Genomic DNA, 13,133 nt, shown 5'->3' on the forward strand with positions numbered 1-13,133 from the left:
TCTGTGAATCAGAAATGGAAAATGCTTCCCTCCAGCCCAGCTGGGGCTGGGCCTGAGACACGCCTGCTCTTCTTGTGTTTCCTGCTGACTATTAGCGACAGCTCTCCTCCTTTGCCACCCGTAGGTGGGTGCCTGTCTCATTCTAGGCATCATAGAGAGATGCTAGGCACCTAACTCATGGTTTTGTATTTCACTGAAGACCATACACTGAAAGTTTGAACACTGCAATTCCAAAGTACCCCGCAGATTTAATCCTTCCTCCTTGACAGCTAGAATATTTAAATGCATTGGCTGAAGAAAATAGCAGAGACACCATCACATAATGTTTATTTAGTTTAATGTTCATATTCTCTATTGCATTTTCTCTTGCTTCTCTGCTATTCTTTACATCATCTCCCTTGTCTTTGCTTTCCTGGATTGCTCTGATGTGTGTTTCTGAGAAACCATCTCTGCCTTCCTCATCATTTTAAACCTCCCTTTCTCTCTGCCCTTGAGCCACAAGACCTTTTCACTTTCTCATCTTTCAGACTCTTGCTTTCTATTTTTCCCAATTTTTCCCCCTATTTCCTTATGTCTTCCCCCAGCTTCATTCCCTTCCTTTCTAAATCTTCTCTCTGTCTGGTGATTCCAGCTTCTCCTAGGTTTTCCTTTTTCTCCCATGTTACTTTAAAACACATGCATAAATCTCTCTTCCTCCCTTTCTCTTCTGACCTGAATCAAACTTATTGCAAAACCAGCCCCATTTATCACAGTATCTTACTGTAGTCTCTTCGCTGGCATGCACTTTCTCCTCCTTGTAAAAGGTTTGAAGAGGATCTCCTCTCTCTAAAACAGGCCCTTCGAACTCTTTCATTATGCCTGCAGCCATCTCCAAGCACAGCTTGTACTTGCTAAACTGGCTGGGTCAAGGACTGCCTTTTTGTTTGCTCCGAGCACCTGCTCTGCATAGGAAGGTCCTCATCCAAGGGTTAGTAGGCACCAATAAAGGCACAAAGCATAGCAGCTAACTATGCTTCCTGGCAAAATCCATGCCTTCTCCCTACCTTCTCAGCCTGGCAATACCTGTTGTCCCAACTCCTTCACTGCTCAACCGTGCCAGCACTTCCCCTCCAGGAATGGAAATACTCACAGTTCACAGGGGTAATCACTACAGCAGGGAATTTTTGAAGAAGGAAGAAATTGCACGGACTAGTGTTAACTTCCCAGAAAGCGAGACTGCGTGTAACTGACGGGTGCCTTTTCACTTAGCCCGCCACGGGCTGCCAGAAGGGGCAGAGCAAAGCGTGCCACAGCATCGCACAAGCGCACGGCAGCATCTGTCTTCTGCTGCGGGCAGGCTCTGCCTGCCAGCACACAGGTCCGGCTTTCCCAGGTGGAAGCACCGGCCAAGCGTGTGCGCTCAAGGAAGGAAGGTGATTCACAGTTTCAGCTCTTGGAGAACAGTGAGACTGTTATGCACGGCCACAAAATAAAAGTGTACACATCTACATGATAAAAAAGTTCCAAAGAATTTAATGTAGATCTTATTTATACATACACTTTGTAAGTAGGAACATGGCAGACAGTTGAATTAGTACATAAAGTTTTATTTAAAGTTTTTCCCCTACAAGCAAGCTTCATTTACACAGTCTAATACTGTACAAAATTTACATTCTTTGTGTGACTTGTTCAGTTAGCACTTTCCTTGGTCATGCCTTCCTGAAAGATAGAAAGATTTACATACAGTCCTCATAAATCTTTAAATTATCTTGGTAAAAAAAGAACCACTTAAAAGGACAACAAATATCCTTTACAAATGGTACATTTTAGCAGAGACAGGTGACAATCAGTGTTTAATGGCAGACCTTATCCTGATCTTAAATGTCATTCAAGGTTTCCTCATTTAGTACCTTAACAGTTTCCTTTTTATATATATTTATATTTATATACTTTCAACAGGAAAGGAAAAAAAAGTCATGATTGCACCAAATATATTTTACAAGGGATCCCTTGGATCTGAACAATATAAATAAATACAAAACCAACTAAGATTGCACTATATAGTAGAAATGGATTGAGATTTCAGGATATACACTCCACCTTTATGAGTTCCTTAGTGATGCTCACTGGAAAACTCCCCAACGGCACATTCAAATATTAGCATCTTCAGATAATTATTTTGTTTAAACAGTTTTTTTCCAGGCGTGCAGCTACCTCATCAGTTGGTTTATTGCATTTGTATGGTATCAGTCTTTACTGCATTACCCCAATTTTACAACTGTGTAATTCTGCTGCAAGCAAGGGAGTTGCACTGCAATAAAACTGGACTGATGCCAGAGAGAAACAGTCCCATGGTATTTGCTCTCCATTATTTATATTGCTCTCAAGCTTCAATATATAGTGTAATTTCTGAGTACATTCATTCTCTTCCTATTTTGCAAAGCAAATAATGAATTCTTCCTCCCATCTCTAGCCTCTGCAGCAGAAACCAACCTACAGTAGTTGCCCGCTTCTTGCTTAATGCACTGGCATTAAGACCTGTCATGAAAGATATGCACAGGTTTGGAAATGCAGGATCTGAGTCGTCTTTGCCTTTTATCTGATGTAGCCAGTTACAACTATGCAAATTAAAGGCCAGATTCTTAGCTGACATAAACCAGAGTACATCCACTGGCTTCACTGGAGCAATGTCAACTTTAATCAGCGAAGAAGATAGCCCTGAGGGTAACAGATGCAAAACACCAGTAAATCACAATGGAAGAATTTCACATATGCTATGCTGAGGTGTAGATGTTTGTTAACAGGCTCAGGTTTTGTCTTTGCTTCTGCAAAGCCAGGGCAGAAAGACATGAGCTTACAACATGGATAGCCTGATTTGTGCATGCAACTATGAGTTCATAAAGTGAGTCCTAAATGCTACTGGTCCCATGTGGCAGCACTCTGAACTTGCTTTGTAATGTGTAAATAATTACACAAGCGATAAGGCAGTGTAAGTCTAGCTTCACATTACTTTGGATCAATCGTAAAAATCTTTTAGAATATGTTTTAAGATCAGTCATTCAGAGGATTTTAACTACTTTCCAGTGTCTCTTCAATATTGTGCATAATGTTTTAAGAGTCCAAAGTAATACACTTATACTTAAATTCAGTGTTCTTGTCTTTGGAAGCAAACAGCAGATATGTTCATATCTAACAGGCTGGTGAAAGTAAGTGTGGGTTCTGGTACTTTGTTAAGTGGTCATGCAAATAACTTCCTTACAAACCCAGAATTTAAGGTTTAGGAGAAAAATTCTGTTACACTAATTTAGAAATAGTCTTTCCATGTGATTTCAGTGAAGTGACTCTGAATTTACACCAGTGTGATTAGGAGAAGAATTTGATCCTAATCCCTGAACTGCTATTGCAAGAAGTGCTCTGTAAAGCATGGCCATTGCAGTCTGCTTTCTGCTGCACTTACACATGGGAACTTTGAAGGCAGAGTGTATCAGAAGCCAAGCTGTGCAAAAACTCAGTGATACTTCTTTACCTTTAATGATCTTCTGATGCTGTGTTGCTTGCAAAGCATGTGAAGTAGCTGTAGGTTAGGATTACAGAGGAGGAGACAATTCTGCAAAGCAGTGTGAGCTTTTCACTATCTGAATTCTGAAGCATTCGTGAAAACAACATCCTCATGACTTCAACACAGATCACATGCAGGTAGATACAATGCACAATACTGATCTTGTCTCTTCAGGCTGTATTTGAACATTTAGCCTTCATTTTTTCAAAGATAAATTTGATGTGAGGAATATCTCTGCAGCAGGAAAAAGTTAAAATCAGTCTGAAATGGCAGTCTGTCAGCATGTAATGTTCGGTGTGTTTTAGCTACTTGCTTCATCAGACACCGGCATCTATCTGAGATGGGACAACACTTTGTTTTTGTTTTCTTTTAGTTTGCTCCTAAAGCATAAATATAGAATAAGGGTCAATTATGTAGCTTTGTTTTAACAGGAAGTCTGTTCTATTAAAATATTTATGTCACCCGTCATTATTTTCCCAAATCCAATCAGTGTTCATGTCAGTGCTCCTTGAGTATCATTTGTTGTATGGTACGCAGGCTGGCAGTATGACAGTTGAGCAAGCAGGGCCTGCTAGTGGCTCAGCAACGTCTCCTTCTAGTTCTGTCCAAGTCCCTTTCTCAGGACTATAGCAAATTGTAGAGGATTTGTAGGCCCCCTGCAACAGAGAACAAAAAGTCATATTGAAACATGGCCTAAGTAAAATCCATGCGACACATCAGCTTTAAAGATGAAAAGCTTTTTTTTTTAAAGCGGCTGATGGTTTGGGGCCTTAGTTTAAGAACTAGTTTAAGAACTCTTAAAGTGACTTCATTTTCATGTGGGCTGAGCGCTCAGCCTTTGCAAATCAGCCTTCTTTACAGCGTCTTATAAGCAGAGCTACAGGCTTTCAGCCTCATCAATCACTCTTGCCATTACATCTGTTTTTTGTGTTACCCCCTATCAGTGAATACAAACTGAAAATAACTTATTTAAAGAGAAAAGCACAAAGCTGAAAACATACTACACGTTGTCCACAAGTTGAAAACAGGTAGTTCATCCCTCCCTTCCTCTCAGGCCCACCTGTGTAAGGTACACACTGGCCACAAGAGCTCAGAGGAACGTAGGGTCATTGGCATTGGCAGAGCAGGTACTTACCATACTCCAGCTGTAGCCTCCTACAAGGTAAATACTGTCATCCAGAACTGCACAGCCAGGTCCACTGCGCCCCTCCAAAATAGGAGTCTGAAGAATATTCCACTGGTCGCCTTTTGGATCATAGCATTCCACAAGCATGACATCAAGATGGGAGAAACCTGGAGAAGAAGGTGGAGAGAAAGAGAATATGTATTATAGCCATACTATTTTATTATTTGTTACGTTATTAAATTTATTAATGTACAATTGCAATTACATTACTATGATTATAACATTACTGTTAAACTTTTTCTAATAAAATATTGCCACATATGTTTAAGCCATCTCCTGTGACGTTAATTATTATTTTGGTTCAAGTAAATCTGTTAAAAGCATTTGCCATTAGTTCTACAGGTCTTCTACAAATCAGAAGTACAAGTGCATACAAAACCTGAACAGATCAGAAAGTAACACTCAATAATAATGTAACAATGATAAAAGCAAATTCAAGTAATATTCCACCTCACCTATCCATGCTAATGCCAGTTTGAACACGTAGGGAAAGACTGGTCTGGCAGCCTTTCTCGAAGGACAGCAGATCTAACCTATTCAGAAATCACCAGCTTAAATCTCACCGTGAAACCAATGACAAACAATCAAAGTAGAGCTAAGACAACTGATACCACATGGTTTCAGAGGGACATGGTGCTTAGCAAGAAAGCTGTGACATTCAGGACCACTTTCAACTTTTAAGCTGATTTAAGGGGTAACCTAAGCATGTGGTTGTGATGTGACAGTCATCTAGGTGACAGAAAACGTAACCAAAAGAATGGCTGTTCCGTCCTCCCCGGTGGAGGTGGGAGAATGGCTTCAAGCAGCTGCTGCTTTGCAATCACCAAAGGGCAGACGGGTCTCAAGACTCTCAAGCTGTGATATTTAACAACAAATAGATGAGTTGAACACAAAATAGAACCCAGGAGTCCTGGTTCCTGCTCTAATATTTAGGCATTTCTCCTAATCTCAAGCTACTTTCTTTGTCAAAGCACTGCAGTAAAATTATGACTTTTTTAATATACCAGGATGCTTTACTTGACATTACTGTCTTCTCCATCAAGGGAAGACGGGAAAGAGAAGATAAGTTTGATTTTCTGGAAAAAGGCATTTGGTGATATTGGTACTTCCCAATGACGCTGCTTGTAAGATTATTTATGTCAAGAATGAAGAGTTCTGATGAAATTATTTTGCATCGCTGTAAAGTTTTCAAGGGGCCGTAGAGAGGCCACTGCTGTGTGCCCAGAATCTGTCAGAAAGCTCCCTAATAAACTGCAGTATACACATGATCAGTGGTGAAGAGGTAAATGCACTGCTGACACTAGTATAAAGAACCAGCTTCACAAAGGACTGCTTTGCTATTGAGCTATGAGAGAGCCTTGCTCTTCCCAACCAAGGGACAATTTTATCCACACTTCAATCTTCTCCCTCTTCTGTTCACTCGCAGTTCCTTTTCTTGTTCCACTCCACAGAAGAAACTGAAGTTTTCCAAAAACCCCTTCCTCCAGACAACAGAAGGCTTTCCAGAAGCCTAGACATTAAATACGTCTTGCAACAGCAAGCAGTTCATACATACTAAAGGCATCTCAGTCAAGGACGGTAGAGGTAAAAATACAACGCTCATCAGAAGTTCCTTCTCTCCCAGAGGATGCTGCATGAAACTGGCTGAAGAAGGAAGGAGAAGACAGGGTGGAAGCAATTCAAGCCTGGGCAAACCAAACCCTGTGCTGCAGCTATACCGAGGGCTGTGACATCTTAATGTTGTTACTTTAGTAGGAGAAAAAGCCAATGCTACGGACCTCCGCAAGAGGCTGGACTGGGAAGCCAACCTCTATAAAATCTGCAGGTGTGTTTGTGCAGGCAACTTTTACCTCATCCCTCCTTTCACGGCTAGTCCAGGAACATCCACTGCAACTTGGGCTGGGGCTAAGAGGAGGCAAAACAGCCTTCGCCTAGCAGCAAGGGTTTCTGCACCAGTACCATTTACCGGGGAAATTTTACACCTAAGACTGTGCCCCCTATATGCACCACAGACACTCAGATTTTCAAAAGCAGCGTGTGATTTCAGAGTCTCACTGCGACGTAGGGGCCAGAGCCATTCAGGCACATGGGCAAGTATTTCTGGCACTTAACAGCACTCTTTCTTTTGCATCACTGGCTAATTTTATCTATTGCTGTTATGAGAGTTTTTATTGAAACAAGAAAGGAAAGCAAAAAAAAAACAAAGAAAAATCTGAGTATAAACTGACAAATATTGTCAGGGGACAAAGGAGCAGGAACTGTGCATTTTGTCTGAACTGACTGGATTAAACAGAATCTCTTTAGCAGTAATAGCAATGGCATGTAAGTATTAAGACAAGAATTCCAGATGCCTAAGTAGTAGTAATTTTAATATGAGAGCTTTTCAAAAGGCAAAAACAAGAGACCTCTAAAAGGAATTAACAAAAAATTGTAAGTAACAAGCTACATTTAATACTAAAAAGGAATCTAAAGGGTCTAGTCCTAATATTTAATGGCTGCTTTTTTTCATTAAAACGGGAGCTTGTTTTTGTGTGATGCTCTGAATAAAGCTCTCTCTAACTGCACATTTTGGAAAATGATTTACAGAGGAAAATATTGCTGGTACTTTCGGGTCAAAGAATAATCTGTTTGTTTCATTGAATTCTTGGTAATGACAAATTGTCCATGCCTTTGAGTAATGGAAGCTCCCATTTTTATTATCTAAAGCATTCATTACTCATATATTTAATGTACTGTTATAATTTTAAAATAATTTGCATAAAATGTTTTCAAAATTGCTGGCTCAAGTGTCCTGTTAAATTGTGTTGCCTGCTTTTTAATGTATTTAACAATGACTGTCTAACAAAAATATTCTTTATCAGGAGATGGGGGACACTGAAATGCTTTTTCACTATTAAAAATGTGACCTTTCAGATGGTTTCCTCCAATTGCATACAGTCGATCATTCATTACAGCCAAAGTGTGGATTGCTCGCTTTGTGTTCATGTCCTGTTTTCGGGCCCAGACGTCCATCACAGGGTCATAGCAGTATAGCCAGGGGACATATTCTCCATTGTGAACACCTCCTGCAAAGTAAATATACCTTTGTTAATTAATGTAAATAAAGACCTTCATTGCCTTGCAGCAGGAATTTAGCTCTACATTTTTGGGTTTTGGGTTTTCTTCTACAGCAGGAACTGGAAAAGGCACTTGCCTGAAATATATATCTTGCCATTGTGAACTGCTCCTGCATGGGCTGCCAGAGGTTGCGGTAAGGAAGACACATAGCGCCATTCATTCGTCTCTAAATTATAGCACTCCACACTGGACAAGTAGCCAGTTTCGTTTCTTCCGCCAATCACATACAAGTTCTTGTCGAGGCGACAGGCGTAGAAACTGGCCCTCCTGGAGCGCAGAACAGAACAAAACAAAACAAGCCAACAACAAGCCAATTAGCTGTGTCAATGATTTTTTTTTTCCTCTGACTCCCTGAACTAAGATAGCTGCTACTTCAAATGCTACTTCAGACAAATGTGTATGGGGGATTCACATGCATACAGCAATTCTAAAGACTGTGTCTGCTTTGCTAATCAAATACTCAAATACATATATGAATGAATACTTTATTTTTGGTGTCAAACAATTAAGCACGCATAAATCTGGCAGAAAATACTTTTCTCCAAAGCTGTTTGTTGCTTTTGCACACCCATGGAAGATAAAAAGGTGCTCATTAATGTTTGGGGCATTACCTTGTAAGGGATATAACAACTCAGTAAGACAAAGTGAAAAATGAGGTAGATAATGTAACAATAATAAATTATCTTGACATTCACTTTCTTTATGGTCCTTCAAGGGTCATTGTTCCCAATTTACTAAGAGAACCACATCATCAAAATTTTTCTTCAATTATCATTTTTTTCTTCTTTCTGCAGTACTGCAAATAGAACAACTTTCCTTAAGCTAGGCACAATATTACATTTCTGCCCATTAACTCAAAAAGGCCCATCTCCATTCAACTAATTTTGAACAAAGTTTTAGCCACCTGTCTGATTCCACATGCAACTCAGGTATGCAGGGAACTAATTAATTTTTCTGCTCAGGACTGCTGGACCTGTATTAGTTTGTCTTCCTTGTGCCTCCAAAATTAATGGTAAGTGTCCGTTACTGAAGTAAAAATAGAACATTAGACCATTTTGAGACACATTGGGGTAGACCATTTTGAGATACACTGTTTGGGGTAATCCTCTTCCAGGGACAGCTACCCTGATTACTCTGTGGCAGCAAGGGTGATAGGACAGAGGGCTTTAATTTTAAGATGCAATGATATGAGAAAGAAAATTGCAAGAGAACATAGCTAGACTAGGATGAAGTCCTGCACAAAATGTTGAATGACAAGAGTTATAGACCCTCAACCTAAACTTCTTTCCAGAGTGAAACACCATAGGAGTTACAAGGTCTAGTCCTGACAGCTCTGCGAAACTGGCACACAAAGGTGTGATTGCAGCTTGCCAAACCCACTGCTGCGGCTAACACAACGCTCTTCAGCTCATGCCGAGGCACCCAGATTTGCAGCAGGTAGCTGTTGCAAATTGCACTACCCATCTCCTGAATCACAAGGTAAATTTGGGGATCTCGATGATCACACGGACTGCCAAGGGCTTGACGCTGCAAACTGGCAAGGCATACAGGGTGAGCTGCAGAGCATAGCATGCAGCAGTGAACAACTCTTGCATGCCCCCGCTCCTCCCTCAGTTTTTCTAAAGTTGTGCCATGACCAGTGGAATGAATAAAGTCTGGCTTACAGTGTCTCCAACCTGCTGGCTGGTAAGGGAGGCATTTAAGCATGTTTCCTTCAGTGACAGCAGGAATAGGATCCCTCTCCTTTACCCTGCTATTTTCACAAAATCAGCGGTACATTAACATTTTTGAGGAATTTCCCTCTTTGTTAAATGTGGCTCAAACTGGCTGACGGTTTAAAAGTTGGGGGAGAGGTCAGACTGGCACACGCATATATAGCCATGGAAAGAGGCTGGGAGTTCAGGGAGCAGGTCTGAGGCGACACAGCCTGTTTCTGGCCTTGCTTGGGGATTTGTGCATCTCTGACAGGGCATGTGCTGGTGAGGAGCTGTGGTACGGAGCACCCCCTTCGCTTTTGCCTTGCCTGCATATGTGCAATGTGGATGGTGCAGGCTGGCACCCCTTGTTGCCAGGTCTCCTGTGTGACACGCAGAGGGAAACACTGCCACAGGAACAAAGCCAGGAAAGAAAAGACCACAAAGAGCAGGGCAAGAAGGCTGCCAGGTGTCTCCAACTAAACTGATGAATTAAATAAGACCATTTAATTTATCTGTCAATGGGCAGATAGAAGCTGATGGCATATATTGCTCTGCATGGTCAAGCAGCAAATTGTGCATCTATGTTTTTAGCTTGATTTTCTATGGAAACAAAGCTTATTTGATTACACTGTATGGGTATCTATGTCTGCCTGAGTGTTGTCTCCTCAACAAAAGTCTGCCAGCTGATTTCACTCCAGTTTGATAGTGTGTATAGGTGTTAGAGGTAATCAAGTGCCTAACGCTTCCTGAGAGTAAATCACAGGCCAGACGCAAGAGTATTTGCCCCAAAGTCAGGAAAAGTGGCAGAGTTTGCATCTGGTTAGACACCGGAGAAGCTGCACAGGCGAGCACCATTGCACATGTGCACGCTGAGGAAAGCTTCAGCCAGGGCTCATGCTGCCTACCACCACCTTTCCTCAGCGCTGCCTACCCAGGAGCATTTCAGCAGAAGTGATATCCCTTATTTTCCCAACCCTAAGCCCAGCAGAGTTTGGCAGCTTTACTGGGCTCTATACAAGGTGTGGATTGTGGAGGATTTGTTGCCAGCCTTGAGGGGTTTTGAATTTCAGCTTATGCAAACACCTTCTGATGTATTTTCAGTCAGATTTATGGTAATAACTCTAATAAAATGTGCATCAGAATGCATTTTCAAAACCAAACTCTATGGTAATAAAAAGGGTATATACTCTTCTATATGAATAGCAGTTTCTTTCTTTTTTTTAGTCCAAGCCTAATAAATAGAGCTAGGTACAACTGGCAGGCATTACTATTTTAACTAGGATTTTGTTAACCTTATTCTGTATGTGTACTCCTGGTTTCATCCACACAGTGTCACTATAAGGAGCAAAAAATGAAAGTGTCAGCAAGCTTCACTCTTCTGCTTGAATGTGAATATTTCCCCAGTAGCTCCTGCCACAAAGATTTTAAGGTTTTGGTTTTTTACTTTTTGATGATACACAGTATAAGGGGTGTATTGTTAAGTGATGATTTTTTAGATGGCTGTAAAATATGATCCAGATTAAAATATAATATAGTCATCCTAGCATTGCAACCTTTTCCTCATAAAACTGGGAAGAGACTACCCATTCTAACAGGATAACTGAAATGCACCTTGGGATCTGAATATGGACAATAAGACAGTTATTTTGTAATTTTCTCCAGTATTTGATGTTCACCAGTCTCTAAAATTCTTTTCCTTCAACCCCCCTCACTCAATAATGAACCCAACTAACTTTTTCTCTTAAGTACCCTCAAAGAGGAAACATTTCTAACATTTCTTTCTGATTCCCAAAGACAATGAATTTATGCCCTGAAACAGAAAATACAACTCTCAGTCTGAGGTTTAAAACTACCAGCGTTATTACAGATCATCACAACATCTGGGCCTTGTTTCAGGGTCATTGCTAGAGAATGTTTTGCTTTTTAAAAAATACAGTCATTTTAATAAAGGATAATGTTATTAATAAAACCAGAGACTAAGAAAAAGTGTGAGTTTTTTTATCTCTTTTCTGCCGCTTATTTTCTCAGTTCATTGAGCTTCAGTAAGGAAGTTAGCCTGCTCATTTCCACTTGTGCTTCCTCATGCCCTGGTACAATGCAGTACTTTTTGCTGACAAGCAAAATAAAACCCTTTAAATTGGAATGTAAGAAAAAGTAAGGTGTTGTAACTGCTATTATGCTCCATACACCCCCTTCAGCTCTGGGCTGAGTTGGGTTGATGGGATCTCTTTGGTTCCAGGAACAGTATTGGATTGTGGTGCTTAGCTGTGGTTCATCCCATTATCAGTCTAACTGAACTGCTTTCCAAAAAACATCTCATTGCTATTGTATTGTTAGGCAGACACATATTTTAATACCTAATGAATCATTTGCTGCTTCTCTAAACAACATACACCTGAAAATGCCACATACTTTTCAAAAGCAAGTCTTTTTGAGATGTTCTTCAAATTAAAAGAATCCAAACTTGGCTTGAAACAAAAACAGGCTGATGGCTCTGAATCCGTAACGGATTTAGACATTTCTTTACAGCTTGTACAGTGAAATCAAGCTGATACGGATTTTATAATATGAGATAAAAGTTTACCCATCACATATTTCATACAGATTTTTAACTTGAGAATATACTGCCTGTGCATGAGACCCATGTTTACCTGGCAGTCATTTTAAAGGAGCTATGATAGTCTATCCAGCCAATTATTCTCACACTAAAATTCCTAAGCAGGTTTTGACTTGATGGACCATAATGACTCAGAAGAAGCCATTAAACCCTCTGTCTCATCAATGGTGCTGGCATTACGCCAGCACATACAGGGCATGACCCTGGACTCCTAGGGGGACAAAATAGCTTACTGACTTTAGTGGGAACTTTATCTGACTAAGGAGCTGGGAACTGGGATTTCCTAAAAGCTCTCTCCTGTTTGCCACACCTCTGAGGAAGTCATTAGGGATGAGTAAATAAACCATTCAACACATTTTAGAAAAATATTTAAAAGTCCCTGTTTTCCAGCCACAGTCCTTATGCTCAGGAGCCTTTATAGGAAAATAACGGGCAATTATGTATCCTGAACAAAAGAGGTGACAATTAATGCTGTCACAGCAAAGCCCCTAGCAAAAAGGACTATGTATGAGTGGACTATTACATTTAAATAAAATTGTAAAGTGCTGAGATGCTAATACATCGCAGTTTATTACTGGGCAGCTGCTAAGCAGTCATAACGCTCTGCAGAGTTTCTAATTCTTGGCTGAAGGTGGCAGCTTCCACCACAACACAAGACTGAAGGCATATTCAGCACTTGGTATTATAAATTGGATCTGTATTTGCTAGAATTGGCCACTGTAGAAGTGAAAAAATTGCCACTGTCTGCCTTCTCCAACCCTCAACTACCTCCTTCTGCCTTCTGAGCTCTGAGCTTTCTCAGCCAAACAAACCCAACCCATCCAGGCAACTGCATGTGCCCCTCAGGAGTTCTGCTTGCAGATACTCAAAAGGCCAAATTAGCATTGCCATTAGGCTCCATGTAAGAGCTTCAGACTCCATGCAAAGCCCAGTCTGCCTCCTGGCTCACTGAGGATGACCTGCACAGCAGCACTCAAT

At 40.7% G+C, this 13,133-nt stretch overlaps 1 protein-coding gene across 1 annotated transcript in view; it reads right to left on the reverse strand.

Annotated features, from left to right (window-relative positions):
* Positions 1-4,019: 4,019 nt before the first annotated feature.
* Positions 4,020-13,133, reverse strand: part of KLHL14 (kelch like family member 14) — a 59,872-nt gene continuing 50,758 nt past the window's right edge. The window contains exons 5-8 of the mRNA XM_067292316.1: positions 7,918-8,108; positions 7,631-7,789; positions 4,674-4,831; positions 4,020-4,194 (exon numbers count right to left, since the gene is read on the reverse strand). Coding sequence (XP_067148417.1) covers positions 4,054-4,194; positions 4,674-4,831; positions 7,631-7,789; positions 7,918-8,108 — 649 coding nt within the window. The 3' untranslated portion in view covers positions 4,020-4,053. The remainder of the gene's footprint in view (positions 4,195-4,673; positions 4,832-7,630; positions 7,790-7,917; positions 8,109-13,133) is intronic.

The sequence above is a fragment of the Apteryx mantelli genome, chromosome 2, assembly GCF_036417845.1.
Source record: "Apteryx mantelli isolate bAptMan1 chromosome 2, bAptMan1.hap1, whole genome shotgun sequence".
In the NCBI taxonomy this organism is placed as follows: domain Eukaryota; kingdom Metazoa; phylum Chordata; class Aves; order Apterygiformes; family Apterygidae; genus Apteryx; species Apteryx mantelli.